Source organism: Stegostoma tigrinum, chromosome 9, assembly GCF_030684315.1.
Source record: "Stegostoma tigrinum isolate sSteTig4 chromosome 9, sSteTig4.hap1, whole genome shotgun sequence".
NCBI lineage: Eukaryota > Metazoa > Chordata > Chondrichthyes > Orectolobiformes > Stegostomatidae > Stegostoma > Stegostoma tigrinum.
Window position 1 is genome coordinate 83,792,992 of NC_081362.1, and position 14,483 is coordinate 83,807,474.

The following is a 14,483-nucleotide window of genomic DNA, read 5'->3' on the forward strand; positions in this document are numbered from 1 at the left end:
ACTAGCCCATTTGCTTACATGTATATGATGTCTTTCAAATGGACAATGACCGGATGCAGGTCAATAGTGATCATTTGGGACAGAATGGCAATGACATAGAGGTTGATTAGATGGGATGTAGCTATGGACAAGGAAACTGGTGCTTTAACAGCGACAAGGATAAGAGAATGGTATTGTACGAGGGAGTGTCAGCTATATCAACAATATGCCATGGGCAGCATGGCTTTGTGGCTACTGTGCCATTATGTTACCAGTAAGGGACAACGTCAGATTGCCAATGTTTTTTCTGGGTGCAGAGCATCCTTTTAGAAATGGCATCGGTGCAAAAGATGCTGATTTTTTTGGCAGATATCCAGTGAGTGGCAAGTTGTTCTGGGAACAGTGTATGGTACAATGGAAATAGGATCAGACATGAGGGATGCCAGGGGACAGAGTAGATAGTTAATGAGACAGATTTGGTAAGGTACAATGAGGAATCTCGCTGAACCATATACAAGTATCACTCGCAAAAACTTGATTACTTAGCCAAAAAAAATTAGATCTAACCCTTACTTATCCGTTTTTGTTGGTTAAATGCACTGAAGGAAATCAAATGATGGTAACCTGCAGCTGTTTGATCGTTGTGATACTACATTTGATACAAGTATGTCAGGTGATAATCACTTGGGATGCATTTTATAGCTATGTGATTGCTGTTTGGTGCAATTGATATTAATATCTCAATGATTGTATTTTAGTACTGAGATAAACTAATGTCTGAAAAGTTGTTTTTAAAAGAGAACAAAATACATTGAAACAAAGGATGTTACAAGATGGCAAACCTTTCTGGTAGGGCTTTAAAAATTATTATTCATGAGCATGGAACCATCATTACTCTTCACTGACTTATTTTCAAAAGGAGAGAGAGAACTCTAGCTTGCTTCAAGGAGAAGCACTTAGTACTGCTTTTCATTTTTTGAAAATTAATTTGACTCTGAATTGTGAAAATTTGTCTGAGCATGCTGTTAGAAGTGTTTTCTTCATTTTTAACAGACCTATCATGAGTTAAAATGACTCCGTCATAAGCATGTCATTTGTTTGCTTCTTGTAGAGAACGAGATGACTTGATGAATATGCTGGCGACTTTGCGAAGCAATATGAGTGAAATGCAGGCCAGGGAAGACTCTGCATGTCGGCAAGTGAAACAAGCTACGGAAGTAGTAGAAGAAGCTAATTTGGAGAAAATACAGGTATTAAGAAGATAAAGTAGGCATAATTCAATAGATAAAAACTCAATTGTTCTAAAATTGAAAAGGCTGGAAATATTTACCAGGTCTTGCAGCGTCTGAAATGAGAAACAGAGCAACCATTTCAGCTAATTGACCTTTAATCAGAATTGTTGTGCCTAACTTGAGTGTGTCATGGGAAGTGCAAAGAAATAAAGAAAGACTTGTACTTTATAGTGCCTTTCACAATGTCTGACTCCACAAAATATTAAACAATATGATCTGAAAATTGAGAGCAAATATATCTGCATATACAATATTATTACATTTCACATTAGTTAAATGATATAGTTATTTCTAATTAAATAGAAAATAAAACCTTTTAAAACTGTTACTTTAATTTCTTCCTTTTGTAAAAGCTCAAGGGCATTAATTTTCTTCTGAGGAAAATGTAATTGGGAACAAGAGTCCCCATGCTATAAGTATTTTTAAAAAAGAACTGATTAACTTGTCAACACTGTTCTCCTGTAACAAATAAAAACAGAAATTGCTGGAAAAACTCAGCAGGTCCGGCAACATCTCAAAAGTGAATATAACACTGATGTTTTGAGTCCACTTTGTGTTCTGAAGGAGGGCCATTGGACTTGTAGTGTTAACTGTGTTTTCTCATCACAAATGGTGTCAGACCTGCTGTGTTTCTCCAGCAATTATTGTTTTCATTTCTGATTTCCAGCGTCCGTAGGTCTTTATTTTATTTCACTTTTGAGTCTAACTTGTGGAGTATTTTCATTAGCTGTGATCACAACATAAGTAAAGGGTGATACATGTTATTTCATTGTTTCATGAGCTAGCAAGAAAAAAAACACCATTCAAAGGGATCTCACAATTCAAGTAGACACTTAAAAAGCTTCTTTTCGAAGGTGTTGGTAGGAACATTGAGTTTTTTGTCTGGCACAATTCATTGCTAAAGCAGTGTCCATAAATTCAATTATTCAAAAAGCAGGAATACTGAAAGGTGCAAGAGAGAAGTGTTTTCTGTAGGCCAGGAGACTTGAATGGAGTAAAAAAGGCATAGTCTTGACGTCTCTACCTCATTTTCCTCCGGTAAGACACTTGTCAGATCTACCCCTTTAACCAAGTGTCTTTGGGTCATCTTATAATGCTCAGGAAACTGTTGTTATGAACAGCAATATCATTTTGAGCTAAACCACTATTATTTCACACTACAAAACATGGTACTTTTTTCCTTTGGATTACATTACTGTACCCATTTCATATTACAATATTACTGTAATTTAACTATAAACATTTCTGTATAGCATTTGGGAACTTTAACCCAGTTTTTCAAATGGACCTCACATGAAACTATGATCTGGCTCTATTCCCAAACTTATGTACAATGAAACAGCTTGTCTTGTTCTGTTTAGTTTCAAAGGACAGTTTGATTTTCCTTTTCTCTAGGCTCTGGTCCGTTGTGAGCAGCTGAAGAATGAGATGTTGCGTCAGAAAGAACGGCTAGAAAGGGAGTTAGCTTCTCAGCAAGAAAAGATCGCAATTGCGAAGAAGGCTGTGCATGAAGAAATGAGGAAGGAAAGAGAAGCATTGGCATCAAAGGTACAAAAGGAGAATGTTGCTGTTTTACTGTTTAAAAAAATTACTGATTGCTCAACACACAATGATAGTCCTTCCAGAAAAATGGAATTAGTCTTTTTGACCACTTTTTGTAAAAACTGGATCATCATTCAAACATCTGACATTAAAAGTTGACGCTATGAGATGATAGAAAATTCTGTATGTCAGTTATCATTTGAAATATTACTGATGTTGTTTCTGTCATGGCCAGTAGGTGGGGATGGTGGATGGTAAAATGGTACTCGGTTCTGTGGAGCAATTTTGATAGTACATTTGTCAGAAAAACTGTTGAACAGTGCACATAACTAATTTTATTGCAACAAACTCCTGCAGCTTTGAAACAACATTATCCATTGTTATAAGACTGATATTGGTACATACATTATGTTTCCTAACCAAATTACAGATTTAACTCATTTTTTTAAAAAAGAGGAATTTTTTTCTTACTCAGGCTCCCTGTTGATTTTGGTAAGGCTTGAGAACTTTAAGCTTGTTCTCAAGCTGGTGTTGACTATTTCAGATATATTTTGAATTAATAGAATGGATTCTGTACTATCTCTCTCTACTTCAGAAATATTTAATTCTGTAATATTTTCCGATTCACAATTTAATGTTCTGAACTATAAATCTGTTATTCCTTGAAGTAAAAGTTGTATTTTTATGCCCTTGTGTACCACTTTCATATTGTGATGTTCTGACGGAAGGAAGAGAAAGCAAAAATGCTTCTTTCTTCCCTTAGATTCCTATCTAACTTTATACTGGCTGCCTCCATTAGGAATTTCAAATAATCCTAAAACAAACCTCCTTAGGTTTGAGAGATAGTAGGAACTGCAGATCTGGAGAATCTGAGATACCAAGTTATAGAGCTGGATGAACACAGCAGGCCAAGCAGGAAAGCTGACGTTTTGGGCCTAGACCCTCCTTCAGAAAATGAAGAAGGGTCTAAGCCTGAAATGTCAGCTTTCCTGTTCCTCTGATGCTGCTTGGCCTGCATCCAGATCTACACCTTGTTATCTCCTTAGGTAATGAAAACGTGTACAAACCTGAAGGAAGACGCTAAATATGAAGTGAAAATCACTTACTATAGCACAATGTCTCGGCCTGGAAGAAAAAATAATCACTCAAGATTGAGTGGACCGAGAGACTTGCTGTCACTGTCACTAGGCATACCAGTGGGGTTAGCTGTATTTTTGTCCTGAGGTGAAGTAATTCCAACATGTCAAAATAAATTCAGGGTTATTTACCAAAAAGAAATATGCCTGTGCGTTCCAGTTAATAACAACTTAAAGGCTACTTCCCACCACGCAGGTATTTCGTGAGTGACAGTGGATGCCTTTATCTTCTGGAGACCTGTCTGGGTTCATAGGTGCACTGCTCCCTACTGGGCACCCTATCTCCCACCCTACCCCACACTCCAAGTGCAAAGAGTACATGGACACAGACAGATGCAGAGAAACAACTCAGATGCTGATATACTTGTCCCATCTCCCAGGCTAGGGCCTCCTTGTGTGACTCCAGCATGGCTGTCCCACTTAGCTGAAGTTCCACCTACCAGCAAAGCTCCTGCTGGTGGATTGACTCCAGCCCCCATAGTCGCTACTTGGAGACATGTGTCATGCGGATGGAAGCTGTGACCTTAAACAAAAACTAGCTGACAACAATGAAATATGGTAAAGCCTTCCAGATTTGATAGTGTAGGACTTGCGCTGACTTTATAGCCTCTGGCCTGGTTGACTGCCTCCATGTACTATTAGCACGATGAGAACTGATGCGTTTAAAAGCTTGTGGGCCATGGTCTATGCTTTGATTGATTGTAAATTTTGTATTGAGACAATTTCTTGAAAAGGAATTATTAACAAAGGATTGCAAGCTATTTACATTTACCTTTACCAACCAATTTACCTTTTGGGGCTGTGAAAATTCATAGCTGTATTACGATATTACTTGCCCTCCCTCACTTCTAAATGAATTGTATTGTTGGCTTGAATGTACTGAATGTAAATTTGTGTGGGTTTTAATAATCATTGAAATCTCAAACAAGTTTAAAAAACCTTAATGTAACTATTATTGTGTACTGAATAACTTAATAAAAGTGCTGAAGCAAAATAATAATTTCATACAAGACAGTTATAGGGATTCATGAAATAAGTGTGCATCTACTTTGCACGTTACACATATAATATTAAATTATTTATGTAGCTTACAAAGATTTATTCCAAACATTTTGTTGACTAACTTCTAATTTTTATGTTGCCTTTGTTGATATCCAGTTGGTCCTTTGAAATAAGTTATAAATGTTTTTTGTAGCTATCTTCTGGAGAAATAAGACATTCATCATTTTAGCAGTCTGGACAATCTAATAGTTTTCATTGATCAGTTACAAGACAAAGTTAAAGTTAAACAGGTCCTCAAATGAATCAACAATTGAAATTTTTTACTCTGAAGACTGTTATGCCAATTGCATTGCTTTGAGATGAAATGTGGATAACCAAATAAATACATTAATGTCTCACTCGAAATAACCAAGCCTTTAGTCCTCTTCCTTGAATGTTCTTCATAATGTGTTTCACCAAAGACAGCAACATATGTAATTCACAAGCTTTTATCCTTGAGTACCAAAGCAATTTGATCTACCCTTTGGATTAAACATTTAAAGCATAATTTATGCATTGTTATTCTAAAATAGACTGCTCCATTGTACTTCCTGCTGGCTCTCTGATCACCACCTTCCATAAATTCCAAATTGTCCAACTTCTGAACCATTCATACCATGTATGGTATTCAAAATTTTGTCCCTATGCACCTATTCCACTTTGCCAAATCTTCCTACCTTAACTGATGATCCAACGTGATCACTGAATCATTCGGAGTATCATTACTGTGCTTATCCCACAAGTAATCACTTAAAAAAGATCTTGTTTGCCAACTCTACAGTGCAATCTAGTCAATTCAATCAAGAGTTCTGATTTTCCTTCTCCCTATTCTATTTATAATGCCATAAATCTAGTTCTAATTGTCTACAGGGCTGCTTGCCAGCTTCTGATTGCTATTGATGTATGAGCAAGTTGCTGGAGATTTCACAGCAGGCATCTCCCCGTAGTCTGATTCTTCATTTTTACCCAGGGAATGTGTAATGGTAGATGATGTCTATAGAGTAATTATGTCACTGTAGTATTTACTAGAGGAAGAGAAGTAGTCACGGCTCCCCAGGTAGAGAACTTCTAGGCTGAGTGTTGTTTGACTGTTATAACATGAAATATTATGGATTTGATTGTGCTTCAAACTCGACATTGCTACTAATGAAATTGAAGATTGGATGTTTATTTTTATTTCAGTCAATGATATTCATGAAGGGATTATAATTGTTCTATTTATATTTACAATTGAAGCTGAGGCGAATATCCCTAAAAGAAGGAAAGAAATGTAATTTTTCATCAAAAGATTGCCAACCTCTTAGTTTTTTTTTAAGAAGTAGGAGATCATGCTTCATAAAATTTACGTGTACTCTCAAATAATCCCATAAAGTAATCCTTGAGCTATACAGACTACATTATTTGACCTTTAGATGGCATCCAACAAATGTTGAAAGAGAAAGAAATTAAAGGCAGGTATTAAATAATTACGCTTATTTCTTCTTGAAAAGCAAGAAGAAATTTTTGTAACATTTTGAGGGCCGTAGAAAATTGACATTTTGGGCATTCATTGTCCCTCTAAACATTTATAAGGATGTAGTTACAGAAATAGCTTGCATTGAAGAGTGACTCGATAGATTTTAATGTAATTTAGTTCTTCAGTCTAGTCTACGTCAGTCTTGAATCATTACCACCCCTAGCTACTGAGAATAGTTTTTAGTGAAATAATTATAACTCTTAAAAAATCCTTGATAGCTAAAGCAAAGGTCAGAAAAAAATTGACCATGCTAATCTTCATTCTGCAGCTTATGCATCATAACTGATGTGAATTTACTCTGAGTCAAGATTTGAGAGTTTTATAAAAAAAACACAAACACTGCATCTTATCTTACTGTTGTAGCAACAAATATATAACACGATTGTAATATGCATGCAATGTGATTATGAGTTCAAAAAAGATTCCTTGTTCAAGGTTTTTGTCCTGAAAGACCTCCATATTTCCCCAATAACATATTGGGAAGACCAAAATCATTGATATGGTTGCAGCTACAAATTCCATTCCCTTGATATCAACTCGATGCCTCTTCTGACAGTTACCTAATGCAAAATCAGATAATTCACAACCTTGGTGTTATATTTGACCCTGAAGTGAGCAAATATATTCTCCATCTCTAAAATGGCATATTTCAGCCACTTGAACATAAGCTGACTCTGCCTGTGCCTCAACTTATCTACTGAACTATCATCCTTCCCTTTGTTACATCTAGACTTGACCCTTCCAACATAACTCACCGAAAAACATTCACCTTCATACCTATTCTCATTGACTCACGTTGGCAATCTTGATTTTAAAATTCTTAATTTTGTTTCCAAATAATGTTGCCCTTACCTGTCCCTAACTCTAACCCCAGAAAGTCAACAAGGCACAACAATGCCTCTTCTTCCTCAAGTAGCTGAGGAAATTTGGCATTTCTGTAGGTCCTCACCAACTTCTACAGATGCACCATTGAAAGCATACTGTCTGAGTTCATAATGGCCTGGTATTACAACTGTCCTGCCCAGGACTCTAAGTAACTACAGAAGGTGGTGTACACAGCCCAGACCATCACGGAAGCCAACCTTCCATGGCTCGCTGTCGCAGAAAGGCTGCCAACATCATCAAGGACCCACCCGCTAAGGTAATGATCACCTCCAACCTCTTCTGTCAGGCAGAAGATACAAGAGCCTGAACCAGCAGGTTCAGGAACAGCCTCTTTCCTGTCATTAACAAACTGATGAATGGGCTGTCTAGCCTCAAATAATGCTGACCTTGCGTGAATGCTGATCTCGCCAAGCGCGCACACTGTGCGATGCAACCTGTATACCTCTGTCTAAATCTTTTTGATCTATACATCCTTTGCTTACTATGATAAGCCTGTACTGCTCATAAACAAAGCTTTTCACTGCATTTTGGTACACATGACAATAAATAAACCAATCAGTCTTACAACTCTTCAAGGCACTGATTGAGCATCCCCATTTTAATCGTTTCACCATTGCCATGACTGTGCATTCAGCTACCAAGGCTTTAGGGCAGTGCTCCCTGAACAGTTTCCCAGTGTGACTGCATTTCAATGCCTTGAACTTCCTGTGACCTCAGTGAAAATTGTAAGGGGGGGCAGTTGTTATGTGGTGCAGCAGGAAGACAGTTGTTGCCTAGAGCAAGGTGACTGACTATGCTGGTGGGGGAGCAATTTAAACTATTGGATTTGTCATGAAAAAAAGCAATGAAACGTTTCTTTACAGGCATTGTTTGAGGCAATAATAGGGCCTTGGAGAACAGATAATTAATCATGACCCATCAACAGAAAAATAACACAAACATTTAAAGTTGCTTTGAAGGTGCAAAAACATAATCTGAATTCTATGGCCACCATTGCTGCTTTGGAACTCTCAACCCCAAAGTCTTGCAGAAGGGGCTCAATTGCAGGAACCCCTGGCCTAGGCTCTGCAACACAATCCCTAATCTGTTAACTCCTAATTCTGGGGCATTACCTGGACCTGGAATGGGGACTCATTTCGGCCCAGAGACCAGAACACCTTACAGAGATCCCAGAGACCTTAAGAAAACCCAGAGCCAGGTTTGACAAGAAGGATTGTAAAGTGGGACGCTATTTCTTTATTTTTCTGCCTTTGCCTTCTATGTTTTGGCTCATTTTTCTAACAGTTTGAACAGAAGATGAAGCTCAATTTAAGTAATTTCTTTTCATTCCTTTTGTAATCCAAAATGGTTGCGGATTGAAGGGTTCTAGGCCCGAAATATCAGCTTTTGTGCTCCTAAGATGTTGCTTGGCCTGCTGTGTTCATCCAGCTCGACACTTTTTGTTATCTCGGTTCCGGGTTGTGGTGCCAAAACATTTTTCACTGTATTTGCCCGAGTACATGTGACAGTAAATCACTCTCATCATTCTAATTTTCATTCCTAACTTAAGATATTCCTTAAAACCTATGTCTTTGTTCAAGATTTTTGTCACCCAATACTCATGTGGTTCAGTCCCAAGTTATTCCTTAGAGCTCCAGTGAAATAGCTTGGAATGTTTTATTACATTAATGGTACTAAAGACAGAATTTTAGTTCTTCTTGGATTGTATTGCTGTCTACTTCTCATATTTATTAGCATCCTGTTGTTAATTAGAATTCTGGCATTCATGTTCTTTGACATCTGATGAAAGGATTTTCTTTCTGCGTAACTCTTGTTAGACTGTCAAGTATTTGCAACATTTCCATTTCTGTTTAAAATTCATGATATTCTGTTTATTTACAGGTGACCTGTTTGTCAGAAAATGTTACTTGTCTCGAAGGTCAGTTACAGAGGTTGGTGAGAGAAAGGGATTCAGCGTGTAATCAATTGGAAGAAGCTCAGAACAAGCTAATAAATCATGAGATGGAGATCAATAAGGTACGAAATCAACAATGATCCAAACTGGGTGCAAAATAATCTTGTGATGTTCGACTGTGAATAATGTGCCTGTCCCATCCATAAATTGATGGTGTGGAAATTGTGGGGTCATTCCTTTAGTCCCCAAGGAAAAATGGCCATCAAACGTGTAAAATGTAAATGAGCAAGTTGTATTAGCTGCTATTTATCATCAGGAAAGTACCAAATCCAATATTTTACTTCCTGTGCATTCACATTAAGAAGCCTAATTTCAAATAATCTCTTTCAAGTATAGGATTACGTTAATGTTGCCTAATATACTTCCCTTTGCCCTTCTGTTGAAATCAGATGGCAGACCCTCAGTATAGTATCTCACAGGGTCATATGGTGGATTTTGGATCAAGCTACTATTGGAGTTTCTTAATCTATCTGTTATAAGGAAATGTATGCCATGATGTGAGTAGAAATAAAGATTTAATTACAGAAAACTAAAGTTAAGAGTACAAGAGTACATGAGGAGGTGCTGGCTTGGTATTATCGCTGGACTGTTAATCGAGAGACCCAGATAATGTTCTGAGGACTGGAGTTCGAAATCCACCACAGCAGATGGTGGAATTTGAATCAATTTTAAAAATCTGGAATTAGGAGTCTAATGGTGACCAGGAATCTATTGTTCATTGTCAGTTGTTGGAAAAATCCGTTTGGTTTGCTAATGCCCTAGAGGAAAGGAAACTGCCATCCTTACCTGGTCTAGCTTACATGTGACTCCAGATCCACAGCAATGTGGTTGACTCTTAACTACCCTATGGGAAATTAGGGATGGGCAATAAAGTGCTGGCCCAATCAGCAATGCCCTCATCCAATGAATCATTAAAGAAGAAAAAAACAAAGGAACTGGGATAGCACTGTGGCTCAATGGTCAGCTCTGCTGCCTCAGTGTCAGGAACCCGGGTTCGATTCCAGTCTTGGGTGACTGTGTGGAGTTTGCATAATATCCCTGTGTCTGTATGGGTATCTGCCAAGATATGTTATTACACACCTCTAGAGCAGGTGGGACTTGAGCCCAGGCCTCGTGGCTTAGAGGTATGGAGATTACCACTCCACCACAAAATATATTTTTCAATCAACCTGTTCAGACAAACCTCCAGGTGGATCATAAACCCATTTTTCTGATACATAGGTAGGACACTACCACTATACCACTGGAGCCCTCATAATACTATTATTTTTAGTTTATTCTCCCAAATTTTATTATGTTGCACTTAATTTCTCATTAAATTGCATCTGCCATTTGTCTGTTCATTTTGCTACCTTTTGTGCTCCTGATATAAAGAATTTGAGAAATGATGAGAGTGAAATTTAAACCAGTCTTTGGGCTTCATTTGTTCCAATTCAAGCAAAATTGATTAATTCTCATTGGTTATAATTAAATATTCAACATTTTAACTTATGCTGTCACATTTCTTATTAAACCATATATAGCCATGCTGAGTCCAATCTTCACCTAAGCCAGAATTGCTGGTTAACAACCAGAAATGTCTCTTTTTTTCCTCAAATCTAGGAGAAACAAGGGCATTTTTATTACCTTTGTCTGTTTGCTGGCCTAAAGCTGGTGGCACCGTTTTCAGCTTAACTGATATAAATAGCAAAGGCTCTTATTGGACATAGTTAGCTGCAACAGGCTGGAAGGGCAGAACAAATAATGATGGTGGAGTTGTTAGTGAAGAGAAACACATCGGGTTTCTTTGGAAATAAACAAGTAAACTATGACTCCATATAAACTTCAGAGCTTTAATGGTTGTACCTTAGATACCGGATCCTCCATAATTAATAGATCAAGAAAATGCTCACTCAGTCTGACAGCATCTATGGAGAAAGACAAACAAGTTAATATGTCAGCTCATGACTTTCAAAAGGCTCAACTTCAATTTATTATCCCTCAATTTCAACTTACTGCCCGTTTACAGAAAAACTGAGCTGATGCTTTTAATTAGACAGGAAGCCCCATTTTCACTTAATGCCTGGAAATAAAACTGGCCATCTGAAGCACTTGGGATTGCTTCTGACCACACTTCTTCAAGCATCAAACAATAGTACATATTAGTGTGTTAAAACTGTCACTAAACTTTATAAATTAGTGTTGATTTACATATTCTGCATCACTTTTGAAATCTTCCTTCTCCAAACAACTTTTCCCCTCCTCCCTTTGATTTTCATTGTCCCTGCTTTGTAGTTAGCACATCATAATTATGCACTTCACATTTTATCTCTTGAACTGACAATTTCCATTTGAGAAATGATGGGCAAAGATGATTTCTTTTGTGTTTGCTGATGATATCTATGTTTTGTCTTTTGTCTTTGGTGTATTCTCGGCCACACTCATGACTGATGCTTCTTTGTTTGTCTGAGTAACCACATCCTTGAGGTGGCTGAGCATGCTGTGAAGCCTGAAGGATGAATAATAATGCATCGTTTATCCTACAGTTGTGACATCTCCAGGTTACAGTTGGAATTGGTTAGAGCTCTTTTCACTGACAATTTGACCACTTTTTAGAGTTAACTGTGATGGAAACAAGAAATTGAATGTAAATATGTGATGCACATTATTTACGATTAAGAATTCAAAAATCAGCAAACATTTTGCAATTATAAATATCTTAGATAATTCTTACAATTTTTTCTAATAAACTGCATGGCAAGATGGATAGAAATATTGCACCAGAAATAAGGAATTATTCTGTACTAAGATTGTGTAGGATTCCCAACTCCCACTGTCTTTACATGGACTGATACTAATATTTTAGTTAACACTAACCATATTGTTTTTCCACCAGTGATTGATGGACCTTGAGTCTTCATTTGCTGTGACGTACATTTTTCAGTAGTAATGAAAGCCTTCATGCTTATTGTTAATTTTGTTATATTGCCTTACAAATAAATGGGAATGTACAACAAAAATATTAGAGAGTCACTTTATTATGAAAAATATTTGCCCTGAAACTTATAATACAATTTGTGTGTTTGATGTATGAGCAACCACTAGAGGGCAATACATTACAAACTACAGAGGCTGCTTAAGGTGCTTTACAGCACTTCAGAAAACAAATGCTTTTAGATCACAGGTCTAATACTTGACCTGTGCTTTTTTGCATATTGCATCCTGGCCCAAAAAATGTAATCTGACCAATACATTTGTATTTATTTAAACTTTTAAAGACCGATTATCTAATGATTAAATCCAATATTCCGTAATTATTCACAGGCACTTTAATCTTCTGGCATGGTGATGGAAATTCTGCAGTGCAGTTTTTTTTTATCCAACAATTCCCTTTATTCAGGCATTAAAATTCAGCAAATATTTTCAAAGCTGTAGTTGTTCATGATGGTGACAGCAGGAGAGAATGTAGGGCTGATACAACAGTGCTTATCTAAGTATGAAATTACAATAATCAACTGGAATCCACTAGGTAATGCACAGGATTATTGTAATTGTTTGTGTTGTTCACATTTGTTCCACATGAGCCACTGGTTCCTTTTGTAATGTATTTTAGCTGTGGATTTTTGATATACTTAATGTGCACAATTCTTCCCTCCCTGAGTTTGTGTGGAAGACGTCAAGAAGAGCAAATAATTGGGCACTTAGGCCTGGAGAGGTAGTTGCCTCCTCACCACCTCCATAGTTAAGTGCAGAATGTAAAGGTTTACCATCTCAGCTAGCCAGCAAGTCAGGCCTACAAATAGCCACTTCAGGATCTCAAGTTGCCACCAGCCTGATTACCTGCCTTCCAGCTCGGTGAGTAAAGTGACTGTTTTCCTGGTGGGAAACCAGGACAATCTGTTAGGTGGGGGTGTTTCCATTTACTTACATCTTGGAACATTGAGGGAAGGGATTGGGGTGTAAGGAGGTGCTGAAGACTGCAGTGTTTGCCACCAGCAACCACCCCAATAAAACTTGATTATTAGGTAACATAAAAGAAGATATCTAGTTTGATTTAGATTTTGAATATCATGTGTGGAATACCATGTCCATGTTAACTTAGGAGATATTATTGATTTACCCTTTAACATTTTATCTTGACTGTGGTAAGGCATGTTATTTTACGTTTTTACATGTGTTTTGTGATGTTTGTTTCTGTCCAAAGAATGTGCATATAAAGCCGTTAATGGTTCATCTTTTATTAACAGAGGGATGAAATTGGAGATTGCTTTGGATTGCATTTCATTGCACATTTCTTTCGGGTAATACAAATCCAATCTGAAAAAGAGAAAAATAAATAATTATGTTCTTTAGATACATTGTATTATATTCTTGGATCACCATTGTTGTGGTAATTTCTGGAAGGAGATACAAATAGCCTATAAAGTTTCAAATGATGTAGTAATTATGGAAATAAATTTCTAGTGACAATACCCAATAATAAACTTCAATCTATAGATAGGATGACCAAAAAAAATCTGTCAAATTACGGTCAAATAATCAACACAGTAAAAGCTGCTGCAACTATAGTGCATATATGAGAGTACATAAAACAAGGGCAAGGAATGAAATTGATTCTCATTTTGCCATTTTCTGGGACTTAAAAAAATAAATTTTCAGTTTTGTGATTAAACAGGACTAATCTTCCATTGCTGAACATCAGATTTAACCTATATTTGCTGCCAAAATCAAATTAATGCTGAGAAATGGGAAACTTGTGCCATGGTGATCATTAGGTTTTTAAAGGGCAGCTCTCTTTGAGGTGATTAGTCAGTGCCATCGCCACTGCTGACCCCACAATCTGGCAATCTGGATCCAGAAAGGAGTAGAAGGGTTTGAATTACCTCCACAATTTACTTGGCACAGCTGGAACACAGGTTTGCATTTCTAACTGGCCTGGAGTCTTTGAGCATGCCTTCACATTTCACAGATTATTTTGTCTCCGTTTCCAATGTAAATTGAATTGCATCCCCTGTAAATTCTAAGTTGTCTTTAGAATTCTGTTTTTTTTCTAAGGACTCTTTACGTTTGGAAACTGTCCATATCTGTGTGCCTATTGTGCAGCCTGTTGATTTTTGTAGACATAGTTAGTTCCATGTATGTTCATCAGCTTCATTGAT

General features: G+C 37.1%; 1 protein-coding gene across 4 annotated transcripts in view; it reads left to right on the plus strand.

Annotated features, from left to right (window-relative positions):
• The window catches only part of sdccag8 (SHH signaling and ciliogenesis regulator sdccag8), a 328,334-nt gene that overhangs the window by 60,662 nt on the left and 253,189 nt on the right, over positions 1 to 14,483 (plus strand). For all 4 annotated transcript variants that reach the window (XR_007248183.2, XR_007248182.2, XM_048536980.2 and 1 more), the window contains exons 9-11: positions 1,091 to 1,229; positions 2,667 to 2,819; positions 9,273 to 9,407. Coding sequence is in view for 2 of the 4 variants with exons in the window: in XM_048536980.2 (XP_048392937.2) it covers positions 1,091 to 1,229; positions 2,667 to 2,819; positions 9,273 to 9,407 (427 nt within the window). In the remaining 2 variants the exon portion in view is untranslated. The remainder of the gene's footprint in view (positions 1 to 1,090; positions 1,230 to 2,666; positions 2,820 to 9,272; positions 9,408 to 14,483) is intronic.